The sequence below is a fragment of the Leucopleurus acutus genome (assembly GCF_964270905.1).
Source record: "Leucopleurus acutus genome assembly, chromosome: 10".
NCBI classification, from domain to species: Eukaryota; Metazoa; Chordata; class Mammalia; order Artiodactyla; family Delphinidae; genus Leucopleurus; species Leucopleurus acutus.
The window spans coordinates 63091054-63106730 of record NC_139153.1 but is presented as its reverse complement, the minus strand read 5'-3'; the positions used below and the strand labels follow the sequence as shown (position 1 = coordinate 63106730).

Sequence of the window (15677 nt, the reverse complement as noted above, 5' to 3'; positions counted from 1 at the left end):
TCCTTGGCCTGGATCAAGTTATGGCTCAAGCTGAGGACCCTCTAGGAGACCAAAAGGGACATGTTCTGGTTTTATTTTTGTATCAGATTTACTCTTTAGACTTTCATTACTGCTAGATTTTCTCTATAAAAACTCTGAGCCTAGGGATGGACGTAGGCTTATCTGCACTAAAATAGTAACGTAAGGTACCCTGTATCTTCCTCACTCCTCACCTCTGCCTTCCTATATGCTGGATCTTTTTCTGATCTTTTCTCCCCCAGCAGAACTTATGACCCTATTTATTGTCCATTCCTTCACGACTTCTGTCTATGAGTAGTGACTCTTGTTACACATTTTCAGGTAAGGAGTTAATAAATGGTAATGGCTTCCTGGGTTACCCTCCCAAATCAGATTCAATTTTTGGTAAACCTGAGACCAAAAAGTCTGAGTGAAGTGGAAAATTGTAAACTAGGGCACGGCCACTGACAAAGATGTTTTTGGTCAAATAAGCCCTTTTGTGCTTGTAGCACATCATAGGGTTGTACTTTGTTTGAATCCACACAATGAAGATCCTGACTTCAAAAGCCTAGAAAGTCCCTTATTTGATTGAGATAAGGTCCAGTCCAGTATCTCATGCAGGGAATTATGGAACAGATAACATTTTGTGGGCATGAGGGATGGGGCATGAGCTCAGATAGGCAGATTTTAATTCCTATGAGAAATCTGAATTGTCTTTGATGTCCTGAATTTTTTTATCACCTGTATGTTGTCAAGCCATCAAATTTCAGGAGTTCATGCTTTGAACCATCACTTGAATATTCTTGTCACGTCCTCACTGAGACTTTGAACTCTGAAAGACTCTCCTAGCTACTTGTCTCTCCTCCACTCCCCTGATACTGCCAGACTAATTGTTTTAAACACAAGTTTTGCTGAATCACAACAGTCTCCAGTGGCCCTCCACACCTGGCTCCATTTTGTCTATTCAACTTTATCTCCTACCCCTAATACAAGGATCCTAATTTCCAGCAGACCAAGGTTTTTATTTTTGTTTTTTGTTTTTTTAAAATTAACTTCTGAATGTACCAAGTGCATACCTGTTCTGTGCTTTTCTTATGCTTTACATTTTTATGTGGGATGAAAATATTCCTTCTTTCCACCTGATGATATTCTTACTCATTGCCCCAGGTTCACCTGAAGCCCCCCTCCTGTGCAAGGCTATCCGTAACTCTTTTATTCCATATTGATCTCTACTTGCTTTTATTCTGAAAGCATTGATTACAGACAGTACTCATTTTGGCCCTTAGCAATATATGTCTTTGTTCAAAGTGGTAACAAACAGTTTTGTGTGTACATTTTGCCTCTTCATCTAATTAATAAGTTCCTGGAAAACAAGTGTTCTGTACTTTTTATATTTCATCAGGATATATGTATAACAAGTAATCAGTAAGATTTATATAAATGGCTGGCCAGGCATTGGTTTTCTTCTAATTCTATTTTAAAATATTTTAAAACCAAAAAGAAACTGATCACACCATGTGTAATCCCAGATTAAAGTTAAGAAGGGTGGACTTTCTGGATATCAGAAAAGGAAGATGTATTTCCTTAGTTGAGAAACTAAAGTTAGAGGTAACCTGGAAAAGGAATATCAGCTAGCAGTCTGTGAATTGGATTCTGTTTAGCTTATTTGTGATAGATATGGGAATTATGGTATTATTATTACCACTTTGGATATGAAATGTATGTCATATTGAGCTACTGGTACTCATTTTTATGAGTAAATGTAAAAATAACAGTTGACATGGATTATGAAACATTTGATTACAGAATTCTAACTGATCTTGATTTCCTTCTTTTTAAATACCCAGATACTTCTCATCCCTGCACGAATGGGCATTTGAAAGTGCCATTGTCAAAGCATTTGCAAGCATGGAGAACTCATCAATGCTTTCCTCCTTGAATGACGAATGTAAATTAGACAATTACATTGAACCTCACTACAAGGAATGGTATCGAGTAGCTGTGGACACACTGATTGAACAGGGGTTAGATGCATACCAAGAATTTCTTGCCAAGGAACGAGTGTCAGACTTTCTAGCCGAGGAAGAAATTAATTATATTTTGAAAAATGTTCAAAAAGTGGCACAAAGCACAGCATATGGTACTGATAATTCCTGCGATGATACCTCATCTTCAGGGACTTACTGGCCCGTTGAGTCTGATGTGGAAGCTCCAAATCTTGAATTGGGCTGGCCATATGTGATGCCTGGACTCTTAAGGGGTACCCAAATTGACCTCCTCTTTCATCCACCAAGAGCACAACTATTTACAATTAAGGAAACCATTCGGAAGATGATAAAAGAAGCAAGAAAGGTAATATTTCTATTTATAAATGAAAAATTTGAAATGTGGAAAATCACCAGAGTAGTATAACAGACATATATGTTAATGAAAGAGTCTCTATATGTATAGACCATGCCTATTTCAGGAAATATACATATGGATACATAGAAAGGTTGTAACTTCCCATACTTTGTAAATATCTGAGAGAGTGGTGTTGGGTTCCTGCTACAGGTGGAGATTTCCTTCTCTTCATCACGTACATGAGAGATCTTCACCCATGAAGACTGAGGTGTATGGACCGGAAAAGAGATGATTTGATGTATTCATAGCCTAAATCACTTACATTTTCCTTAATCTCTGAAAGGAAATATGTGGTTGGCAAATCTGGTGAATTTTTCTTTGTTCTTAACAGGACTGAGCCCTAATTCTTGCTCTGGATATAGTTTATCCTATTAAATAAAGCATAGATTTTCTTATTTATTTCCTAAGTTGTGTGAAAATGGTGAAAAATCAGGCTTGATAATGTAAAATTCTAAAGTAAAGTCCTGAGGTGCTTAGCATTTTAGGGCCTCTGTACTCTCTCTTAAATATTTATATTGGTTTATAAATCTCAGAAATTCTATTTTAAAGCTCAGATAAAACTGTAGAAATGTTCTTTTAATTAATCTAATAAAGCTTCTTGGGAGTTTTCTATGTACTCACCACCATGATGGATGCTTTGGAAACTACAACAAAATTTCCCAGGCTGTTTATTGAGTTTTAAAATATATGAACAAAAAATTATGATTGTTAACTATGAAGTGTCTATTTCTTAGTTATGGATACTATACAGTATAGAAATTTAGACCTAAAGGGGGCCTTGCGATGCACGCATACACGGCATTGCTTTCTTTCATGTCAACAAGACACAGAGATGCTTGGGAAAGCATGCTTTTATGAAGTACAGACATATTAGACCCTTGAAACCCACAGGGACATGGTAGTTTAGAAGACAGGCAACTAAGAGCCTCCCGTTCACATTAGGAAGACACAGTGTTCCAAGGCTACTGTCAAACTCAGGCTTTGTAAAAGTAAGGTGATTTTTTTTTTCCCTGGACCTTTTAAACTCAAATAACCTGACCTTGTAACCATATTAACTCCTTTAGCAGGGTTACATCAAGGGAGCACTAATCTATTCCAGTTGTTAAACATTAGCTATAGAATCAGGTACACGGTAGGTGTCCAAACATTCATTGAATGAATTGAACTGTCAGTTCAATTTTCTGAATTGAACCATGAGGATTTTTAAAACTGGACTATCCTGTGCTCTGAGAACAAAGTATACAATTGTATTTTGTGAAACAACAGAAGTCAAGAAAATATATGAGTCCTTGTAAAGGTAAAACAACAAATATCAAGTACGAACATTTGTGAATTTCTGCTTGGGGAGACAATATGTTTTTGAACTACAGTGTTAACTGAAAATTGAAAAATACATCAGTGAAGCTTAATATTTGTTATTATGGTAAAGTTAGTAGTTATGAGTTCATTAGCCTGCACCACAGCTAATCTCCTATGGGGCATTGCATTTCTGTGGCACAAAATGAAATTCAGGAGCTAGCATGAGTTCTTGGGCTAGCACTTACTGGAAACTGAACATTAGTCATGACCATCTGATGTATTTTTCTTTCTAATGTGGCAGCTATTTATTTAGTGAGCCTCTAAAAGTAATATCCTCTGCCTGGTCATCATCTGCTTAGAATTCCTACTTGAATTAGCAAGCTGAGGAACTCAAAGTCCAAACTGTAAAACAATAATGTAATGCTTTGCTTCTCTTTCACCAAATCTAAGTGGCATAAAATAAGAAAGAATTCTACCTTTATACATACCCAAGGTATGTATATTACCTTGTATATACATATCCAAGCTGAATTCAAAGAAAGAGAATTATTTGAACTTTATAAGTTGAGTATATTGAAATTGAATATAAATCATAATAGATTACTTAGTGGTTTTCTTTCCTTTTTTTTTCCCGAAAGCATTGGAGAATGTGTTTGTTTCTAATCAGATGCAATAAATATTGAGGTTAAATGGGCTATAAATGCATGGGATGTATATTTTGCGAATATTTTGGAAATTTCTTCATATGTCACTATGTTAGTTTAAAGATTTTTGAAGGATTCAATACTCCAGAGAAGAAAAAGTTATTGATCACATTTTTACAAAATTTTAGACTATTTAGCCCATAACTGAACCAGGTCCTGTGAAAAATGTTAAAATAAGAAGAGCAAATATTATTATGAAATACCAGCTTGTTGAAACACGTTGCCTTTTAAATATTCTGCCTGCTTTTCATGACTATCATTTATTCAGCAGGTAAGTTAGGCTCTTGTAAACCTTCAGAATCAAGCCTGTTAGTTATTATGATAAAATTCTTGTTTCTGAACTATTTTCAGAGGACAAATTCTCTTTATTGGTAACTCTCAATGAATTGTCATGACAGGATGAAATGTATGAAGAGGATGACCTTTTTTTTCATAAAGTACTTGAATAATGTTTATTTTAGTGAATAGAATAAAGTTTTTTGCCTCTGTGAAATTATTTTGTTAATCAACATTACAAAACTCTATGGAGCTATGAGGCCATAACAAGTAGAGCTAGGAACCAGCAAAGCAGAATCCAGGAAATGATCTCAGAGAAGAATTTAAATTCGTTTTCACTGCTCTGTTTGCAATTAAGATAAGGTGCTTATGAAAATAAATGTCATATAATGGAAAAAAAATCTTAAAATAATAGAAAGGAGCCAAAAGCAGTTTTCTTAGAGGTCCAAACATTTGAAGTCTGATCATAACCACTGAAAATATTTTGTTTTTGAATTTCATTAATTTATATGCATTAGTTTTATTATCTCTGAATCATTCTGTTTTTATAAGCAGAATACAATCTTTATAGTATTTCAAAAATCCATAGATTTGTTTGTATTTGTTCATTTCATTTATGTCAGTTGTCACAGGTTATTCAGAGAGATTTTTTTTTTCTTCTTTTGTTTCCATTTTTTTTTTCTTTTGTATATTTGCTTATTTGGCTATTTGACAATTTTCCTTTGGGAAAATCTAATTACAGGTAATACCCTGTGCCCTAAAATGGTCTTATTTTTATTTACTTGCTCTTTCCTAACTTACTTCTATTTTTCACTGTGTGGTTGACATAATTAAATTTGGTTCAACTTTATAAAGTCTGATAGCATCTAGCAAGACTTTTCCCAGGTAATTATCTGTCTGTCAAGAGGTGTTCCCAAGATGATATATGCATTTATTCCTAATTACTTCTACTCTGTGTTATGAAAATGTCCCCTCTAATTACTTTAAAAAGTCATCTTTCACTAAAGTCATTTTTCTTCTGTCCACTCAGTGATAAATATCCCTAAAGTAACCATTTCTGGTAGTCTTGAATATGTAAATGTTTAACCAGAATGCTGTTGGCCTCTCTGTTTCCTAATTCTAGGCTAGCATCTTCCATAAGATGTGACTCTTACTCTTGTGAAATATGGAGTCGAGAAGATACATAAGCAAAAGTCTAGTGAGAATTAGGGCAGAAGTGATTCCTGAGGTGCTCTGTCCTGCATCTCCTGAGTTCAGATCTTGGTTGCTCCCTGAGTCACTGTTCCTAGGCGTGTCTGTTACAGCCTCAGAATTCTTAGTAATACAGAGAAACATTTACTACCAGGTGGCCCATTGCCACAAAAGGGAAGGTGGACTAATGATGGGGGCTTCTGGGATTTGATGGGTGTTATAAAAGTAGCACTGGACTAGAGGCTTGATAGCTAACTAGTTATGGATTGAACAAGTCATTGTACACCACAGGTATCTTCACTTGTTTAATGAAAGACATGAAGCAAAGCATTTTAGGGTTTTTTAAATCGAATGTTCTTATCCAAATCTCTAATAGCACTTACCACCTCAAGATTATTTCAATATGTTATACTGAATTAGTTCATTATATGAATAATAATAATTGTGTCATAGTGTGTCACTTTCATCACTATTACTTTGCAGCCATATCCTGCCCAGCTAAGTGATATTTATGTGTTTGTCAGTGCCTTTATTAGACTAGGGTTATCTCTCTCCTGATATTCCCAATTTTTATTAAGAATTTCCTCTCTGCACCCTCCCATTCCAACACAAAGAATATTTCTTTGTTTAAATTTGAGTCAAAATTAGTTTCTTCCAAAAAATAGCTTTTACTTAGTAAGATTTAATGACATTAGTATCCTGTGACATTAATTTGAACAGCTTTTCTTTGAATAAAATGCATTTTATGTGTGTGTATATACGTGTGTGTGTGTGTGTGTGTGTGTGTGTGTGAGACAGAGAGAGACAGAGAGAGAGAGACAGAGAGAGACAGAGACAGAGACAGAGAGAGAAAGAGAGAGAGAAAGAGAGCGAGAGATCTTGTTAAAAATCTTTTTAAAATTGTACTGACTTTACCATGTTAACTCTCACTGTGTCTGCATGGGAATACTCTCTATATGCCAAACTCCTGGTTCTCTACTCCTATCCTCCACTACTAACAATAACCCTGATGATTTTAACACAGTTACTTTAACACAGTTACTTTAACACAGTTACACAGAAAGCTGCAGCCTCTTTTAATTGCCAATTTCAAATAATGCTCTTTTTCAAAGAGACTTCATGGAATGACATGAAGACTCTGAATCTCAGAGTCAGTTAGGGCTGGGTTGAATCCCAACTCAAACAGCTGTTTGCACTAGACATTATACTACAAACTCTCTGAGCTTTAGTTTTCTCATCTGTAAAACTGAGATGCTAATACTCCATAGGATCCTTGAGAGAGTGGAATGAATTGGCTGACCTATCTACCATGACACCTCCACATGTTTAATACCCTGCGTGTGGTGTTGAGATGATGGCGACCCCTTCTTCTCCTTCTTCTACTTTTCCTCTTACTACATTACTCCAGACCTTTATTTTGTCAAAGAATCCATCAGCCTGTATTTTTAAAATTAATTTTTATTGGAGTGTAGTTGCTTTACAATGTTGTTAGTTTCTACTGTACAGCAAAATGAATCAGCTATACATATACATATATCCGCTCTTTTTTGGATTTCCATCCGATTTAGGTCCCTACAGTGTATTAAGTAGAGTTACCTGTGCTATGTGGTATGTTCTCATTAGTTGTCTGTTTTATACGTAGTATCAATAGCATATATGTGTCAATCCCAATCTCCCAACTCCTCTCACACCCCCGCTTCCCCCTTGGTATCCATACATTTGTTCTCTACATGTGTCTCTATTTCTGCTTTACAAATAAGATCATCGATACCATTTTTTCTAGATTCCACATACATGCATTAATATACAGTATTTGTTTTATCAGCCTGTATTTTTGCATCACTGTGATTTGGCATTTCTTCTTTAAAAGTGAGAGCAATGAATGACCAAGTCCAGTATGTAACAAGACAGCATCTTACCAGGAATGCCAGCCAGGGTTATTAGCTGTTGTTGAAATGACTCAAACCCATTTCTGAAGTATCGTGGTGATTATGTACACTGCATTAGCAATCTACATAGCATTTTCCCAGTATTACTGCTTAGAAAGTTCAAAATGGGAAAATTTTGATTCAACATAAGTTTGTATATTTGAAAATAAGACCCACTGTGAAGACAGCTTAGATGTATGAATTTTATACTCTGGATGTGCAGAAAAGGCATCTCTTTTATGGACAGGTATTCAGAGTTGAAGAAAAAATTATAAACCTGCTTTCTTACATAAAGATCCAAAGATCTGAAAAGATACAGAGTTCTGGTGAAAAGCTAAGGTGGAGGTAGGGGAACATTCTGTAGACCAAGAGGAAAAAAGGTAGTCATTCCATTTTCATCTTGAATTTTAAAAGTGATAATTTTATTAGATTTTTAAATAAAGACATTATACAAGGGTTCCACATTTATATAAAAGAAGAGCAAGTTTTTGTAAGTTTTTAAAGTTCATATTTATTATAGACCTGCCATTTAGGGTCAAAAGTTGGTTTAAGTAACTCTTGAGTTTATGAACTATTATTACTTACTAAATATTCTGATGTAATTCAAAAAGTAATATTAGGTATATTATTTAAGGTCTACCATAATTAGTCTTAGATTAAAAGACTTTGCTTTCCTGATAGAGTGGCTGTTTTTCTGCTCTGTGGAAGCAAAAAATCTGGTGTATGAAAAAATAAAAAAAATTGTTATATAAGACCTCCAGCTTGGTTTGTATACTAAAGTCATGTGTGATTTATGAGTTTCAGATGCTTTACCAGGCTATGTCTTATCAGGTAAAGTCTTAAATCACCCATGATTTTCATTTTTAACCGATTTGAATTATTATTATTGAATTTGAATTATTTCAGAGTGAGCATAATTTATCTGATTAAGGGAAATGTTTTTAAGACCATTTTCTGTTCTCAGTTTTTACCCTTTGGTACTCTTTAATTCTTTTTCTTTTCTTTTTCCAAAATAAGCTGTGAGAAGCAATTCCTATAGGGACTGCATGTGGTGTGTACAATCTTTCTCTTGAACTTTGAGAGAGCCTGTTATTGACCATGGGACAAAATTTAGTTCTTTGTATTCTGGGTTCTCTGAAATAGAGAGTTTATTTTTTATGATAATTTGTTTACTCATTTTCCTTCCTGTCATAGGATTAAATTTTTAAAAACTTATTTATTTATTGAAGTGTGTAATATTTTTCTGATAATACACCTTTAGTAGTTTGTTGGAATGGCAAAGCTAATCATAAAACATTATGATCATAAAACATTCAGTTTTCCTAATGTCTAAATAATACTTAAAGTTCATAGGGATAGAATTTAGCAGTTTTGCAAACTCAGATGCCTTTAGAGCCAAGCCAGAAAAATAACCCTGCACAGGAGAACGGGGCAAGTAGTATTCTAATAGGAAGCGGAAGGAACATGGATGAAGAGAACTCTGTAGGCATCTTTGTTTAAAATGTTATACATAAAATGTTTGCAGCTGAATGGGATGATAAGCTTAGGACCTCAGGTACACATTGAAGCATCTTATCAAATGTTAACTTCCATGAGAATAAAGGGATATAACTTTCTTTTGCTTATCTGTCCTCCTAATGAGATGTGAAATGTAATGGGGGGTTGCTATGGGGACCCTTTTGAGATGAGGGTGGCTCTCACACCAGACGGATGTTTGTATTCCAAGGATTCTGCCTATTCTCCTGTAGTTGCCACAGATGCATCATGTGGCATATACTTTTATATCAATCATTCATGTCTTTTAACTAGTCGCTCTTCAAATTATCTTGAAAAACGTTGCTTTTATTATCAGGACTGGAACTAGCATCTGATTTTGAGCAAAAGATTTATCTTATGTTATCTAGTAACAGGAACACGTAATTTATTGAGCACTTATGTGTCATGTACTGGTCAGTATTTTACATGCAGTACTTTAAACTGACCTTCATACCTTCCTGTGAAATAGGTACTTTTATTATCCATACTTTACTGATGAATAATCTGCTTTCTTGTGATAGATGTGACTAAGTCAGTGGTAATGATCTAAAAGGGTCATAACTGGAAACTATTAATAGCTGCATATTCCCAAATGGAGGTTTTAGAAGACCTGGTTGAGAGGGTCTGGGATGGAGACTAGTTGGTGGGGATGCGGAAGCACTGGTTTCTAAATGGGTCAGGTACAAAGCCATTGTGGGGTTACTCTTAGAAGTCAGAAGTGACCTACTGGAAATGACAGAAGGTTATGATACGTAGATGAGATGTAGCACCTAGAATGCAGACTAAATCAGGATGTACTGAACAGAAATGGGTTCTCTGAGTTTCAAATAAAGGAGACATTCAAAGAAGTAAGAGAAGGGCAGTCAATGAGGTTGTCCTCTGGCCTCTTCTTGGTTCAACTATGACTGGGTCAGCCAGCCTTTGGCCAGTCTTAACAGGTGACAAGTATGGCAAGTTACTCATTCATTCAGCAAATATTTATTTAATGTCTGCTGTGTGTCAAGTAGAGTTCTAAATTCTGAGGATAAGGAAGAGAATAAAGTGCCAAAGAAACCCTATCTTTGAATGGAGCTTACTGACAAATAGGGAGATTTAGATTTTAATAAGTGTAATAAATTAGGAGTGCTATGGAAAAAAACAAAACACAAATATGGCTGGGTAAGGAGTGCTGATTAAGAGCGGTGTCAGGGGTTAGTTTGCGATTTTAAATTGGGTGTTCAGAAGAGGCCTCATCAAGAAGGTGACATTGGAGTCAAGATTTGAGGTAAGAAGGAATGAGCCCTGCATCTCTTTGAGGGCAGAGCAGACTAGACATAGGGTAAGCTTTAGGGCAGGGACATGCCTTCTTGTTTGTTAGAGGAACAGTATGGATGCCAGTTCCTGGACCCAAGAAAGCAAAGGGGAGATGAGTTAGGTGAGTTCAGAGAGGTATCATGGAGGTCCTTATGGACCATCACAAAGACATTGGCTTATGCTCCATGTAAAATGGGGAGCCACTGGAGAATTTTGGGCAAAAGAGAGACATGATCAATTTGAAATATGCTTTATTTTAAAAGGACACAGCTGGCTGCAGTATTGAAAATTAACTATAGGGGCTTAAGAATAAACATAGCAGAGGCTATTACAATAATTCAAATGTGAGATGATATTGTCTTAGATCACCAGGATGGTAGCAGTGCTGGTCAGATTTTGGATATATTTTGAAGGCAGTAAAATGTGGGGTATGAAATAAGTTGAATAATATAAGATGACCCCAAAATTTTTGGCCTAGCAACTAGGATTATGGCATTGTCCTTTGAGGTTGGCCTCAGAGTCATGAGAGAGTTGGAATCAGAAAGCAGGCAGAGACCAAGGCACAGAGGCTTTTAAGTTATCATTTTCACCAGAGCCCTGAGATAGTTGACTGGTGATGGCAGCCACCAAGAGCAACATGTGTCTAAATAGAGATTAGGGTTCAGATTAGAATCTACATCCAGCGTGGCTGGACTTGGAAATAGTTCTGGTCCTGAGCTCTTAGGTGAGAGGCGGCCTAGGAAGTACCTGGATAAGCCTCAGATACAACAAAGTAGGTAAAAAAAAACGTGTGAGATAAGAAGACTGTCTGGATGATGACCCGGGAGCTGATAAGGCAGGAGGTTATATAACCTGCTGAGAAACAGAGTCTCCCAAAGGCAAGTGTTAAGCAATGTGCTTAACCATGTGCTGGTCAGGTGAGGGGGAAAAACAAGAACTGGGAGGGTGCCTTTGGGACCTCACTTTCTTCAGAGGTCACCTTGGGTCATACATGTTGAGGAGTAGGAGATGTACTGTGGAGAGCTTGACATTTTAGACAACAGGGAATGTGGGGGGAGTAGAGTGGGGCTGTAAAAAGGAAGGCGGTGGGGGGTGTGTGTTGAGATCAAATTGTGAAGGTCCTTCAGTCCAGCTTTGTGGGTATGGACAGTGAGAGGTCATGAAATGTTTCTGAGTGATACCATTACATCTGATCCTGGATATATTAACATTTTGTTGGTTAGCTAAAATGTAGAGGGAAATATAAAACAGTTTGTAGCATATGTTGGGATAATGCTCACCAGCAGACTGATAATGGCCTGGAGCTGACGACGTCTTCTTGAAATGAGAATATACCTTCAATTTCCTGCAGGAATAGAAAACTATAACTACTTAATTCTGTGCCCTAAAGAAGATGATTTAGGGGGTAGGTCTTAAAGCTATTTAAAAATGTCTTAATATTTTAAGTCAATAAAATTTATTTCTGTATAAAAAGTCTCAACTACATACTATATTATATATAGTTTATATGCCTTTATTGAATCCCTGCTATGTTCAAGACAACCTGTTAGGTCATACAAGTAGAAAAATAAACACTTCAGGTGGTTTAGAGTCTAATATTTGGGGGATGTGCTAAAAGATTTCTGGGAGTTGTATAGATAAGAGGTTGAGGGTGTATGGACATTATGTGAGTGACCTATGTATTACAAAGGGGCTGGATTTTTTTCCCACCTTTTTACTCTGTGTATCAGAGTGTTATAGAGATATTTCCTGAAGTTTCAAAGTAGAAAAGTTTTGATGTAGTTGAAATGCCTTCAAAATATTTGCTGGCAGAGACAGATTACTAGTTCAATGATTGCATAGAATAAAGGTTTATTTTTTCTTATTATCAGAGTATACCTATTCCTTATAGAAAATATGGGGGAAAATACAGGAAGGGGTTAAGAAAATAAACTTTAGAAATTTTCTTCCCTCTAAGATATAAATAGATGGATAGAGAAGTACATGTGCACACAACTGTGTGTGTGTGTGTGTGTGTGTGTGTGTGAGAGATCTCTGAACACCCAATATTAGATCGCTGAAATAGAATGTTCGCATGTAAAATAGTTGAGATCATATTTGAAATTATGTATAACAATTTGCCTCCTGCTTTTTCCACTTAGGATTTTTCCCATAATAAAATACTTGATTTCCTGTGCTGATAAGCAAAGGCATATAGAACAGTGGCAGTGGAGGCTGCTTGGGTGCAGGTAATAAGGAAGTTCATTGTCTCTTGGGAATTTGAAAACAACAATAAGTCTGACTAAAAGGCAGTGTGCTTTTTTTATGACACCGTGTGCTGGCAGAGACCGTGTAAATAATATCAGGGATAATGTGCTCTTTCACCAGGGCAGCCTCTGCTGCAGACAGGGCGGATCCCTGCTACCTGGACCCGTACCTACCCTCCTCCCACCTCTCGGCACACCAGTACTGATATGATGAGCATCTCCCAGTAATATTCCTTTAGAAAGCCTTTAGAATTTAGAAATGAAGAAAGCCTCATAACTATTTTTGCATAATTATTAGCTACTCAATAATTAATCTCGAAGCTTTAAAAGCAGAAAAATCAGTAAGTGTACATTTTCTTTCCTTTGGGCTGTATTAATGTCTTATTAATCATCACCTATCAATTTTCCCCCTAAGAAGTCAAACAAATATTTTAAATAAGTAAATAAATGTGAAAATGCAAAAACATTGCCTTTTGGCTAAATATCAATCCAATATGTGCTACTGGAAAATCCATAATCATGAGAAAAAATCAGTATCTGAGTCACAGTACATAGTCATACTCAAGCCTGCTGAAATTTGGGAGCAGTTACTTAAAAACAGAAAAGAATCTCGGGTTAGTGACCATGTGGTCTTTTTACTAAAGAGCAGTTGGAAATTGAGAAAGTCCAAAAGTGCAAAGTCACCCAACTGATTAATAACTCTCAGTACAGATCATATTCAGGGGTCTTCCATTCCCAGACTCATATCACGTTGCTTCTCTACTGGGAAGGAGAACTAAATTTGTTCATGACATTAATACTATCTAGCATTTATTGGCTGGTATGTGCCAGGCTGTGTGCTAAGCTCTTTATATGTATTAATATTTATATTCACAACAGCTCTCTCAGGTAGGTACCTCTGTTGCCTCCTTTCATGGGTGAAGAACAGAGGTTAAATAATTTATACTAGGATGTGAAGTAGGCAATGCTGGTACTTGAGTCCAAACAGAGCACCTGATAGACCTTCCATGCTGGTACCAGGCAAACCACTGAATTCTCAGGACACTTTTGTACAGGTCCTATTACATTCGGGTTCCTGATGATGTACCAGATAGAGTCCAGGTCAACAAGCATGGCGTATATGAGGCTCCTCCTGTTAAAGGTGGCTCCCGCTGCATCCTTACCTTTGTGCTTTATCTCCTTCCACCTCCCTCCTGTCACTTGACCCTGCAGTGTTACTTACTGCGATTCTGTGGGCCTTCCATGACAGCTTATTGCTTCCTAATTTTCTACATGATTATTCCCCTCCTTGGAACATCCTTTTCCATATTCTTTGCCTCCCATTCATCTTTTAAAATCCATGTTCAATTTTACTTGCTACATTGAGCCCTGATCAGTTTTCTTGCCAGATGTTGATTAGTTGCTCTTATGATATTGTCACCTTTATACTTGTCCTTTGGATTTTAGATGAGATATGTTTTGCATTCTGTCATAGGGCTCAGGGTTCTCTACCCATTCTTTTCTTATTTTTTAAACTAGGTTATTTGTTTAAGATTGATTTCTAAGAATTTTTTATGCCATATATTGATTATTTGTCAGATACATGTCTTGGAAATCTCTTCTGTGGCTTACTTTTTCACCCTGATACGGTATGTTTGTTTGATAAACAGAGGTTCTTAATTTTAATGTAGCTCAATTTTTTATTTTTTATTTTAGGATTAGCTATTTTGGAGTTTCATGGAAGAAATATTTTTCTACCTACGATCAAGAAGATGTTCTCCTTTGTTAGCTTTTAGAAGTTTTATTTTGTCTTTCATATTTAGGTTTACAAATCCTTCTGGTATTGATTTGTGTGTGTCATATGAGGTCAGGGTCCATTTTAATTTTTGTAGAGTTACTATCTAGTTGACCTAGCACCATTTATTGAAAAGATCATCCCTTCTATGCTGTACTGCAGTGACACTATTGTCATAACTTAAGTGACCACTTTGATATTAATATATTTCTCACTGTATTCTGTTCCTTTGATCTATTTCTTAACCCTGTTCCAAGACCACAGTGTTTTAGTTTTTATAGCTTTATAGTAAGCCTCTCTATTTGGTAGCATAAGTATTCTAGTTTTGCTCTTCTTCAGTATTGCCTTGGCTATTCTAAATCCTTGGCTTTTCTGTAGGAATTTTAGAATCATCTTGTCAATTAAAAAAAAAATCTGAGCTTTTGATTGGTATTATATTGCATCTGTAGACTATTTGAACAGAATTAAATGTTACAATATTGAATCTTCCAATCCATGAATGACATATGTTCCTACATTTATAGTTATAAATACTTTCTTTCAGTGAGATTTTGTAGTTTTCTGTATATAGGTCTTACATATCACTTGTTTGATTTATTAATGGTTATTTGTTTTTTTCTGATATTAGAAATAATATTTGAATATTTTTGTTCTAATTTTTCTTCTTTGCTAGTGTGTAGAAATACAATATATTTTTCGTATTTTGACCTTGGATTCAATGACTTGATAAATTCATTTATTAATTCCAATAGTTTATGTATAGACTATTTGGAATTTTCTAGATATATCATCATATCTGTAACTAATGCTAGTTTTATTTTCCCTTTTGCAATCCATGTAACTTTTTATATTTTTGATTTACCTTACTACATTGCTAGGTCTTCCATTACAATGTTGAATATAGCATGAAATACAAACAGTACTTGCTGTGAATTTTTTTTTAAACAAGCTACCATTGCAGTTGTAAAGACTTTTATTGTTGCTTGTTTAGAGATAATGTATTTTTTTCTACATCTGCTTTTAAGGCTTC

The 15677-nt window shown here is 35.7% G+C and overlaps 1 protein-coding gene across 1 annotated transcript in view; it reads left to right on the top strand.

The window, feature by feature from the left end:
* Positions 1–1905: 1905 nt before the first annotated feature.
* Positions 1906–15677, top strand: part of FAM83B (family with sequence similarity 83 member B) — a gene marked incomplete at both ends in the record, with an annotated part of 63724 nt that continues 49952 nt past the window's right edge. The window contains one exon of the mRNA XM_082848912.1: positions 1906–2349. Coding sequence (XP_082705038.1) covers positions 1906–2349 — 444 coding nt within the window. The remainder of the gene's footprint in view (positions 2350–15677) is intronic.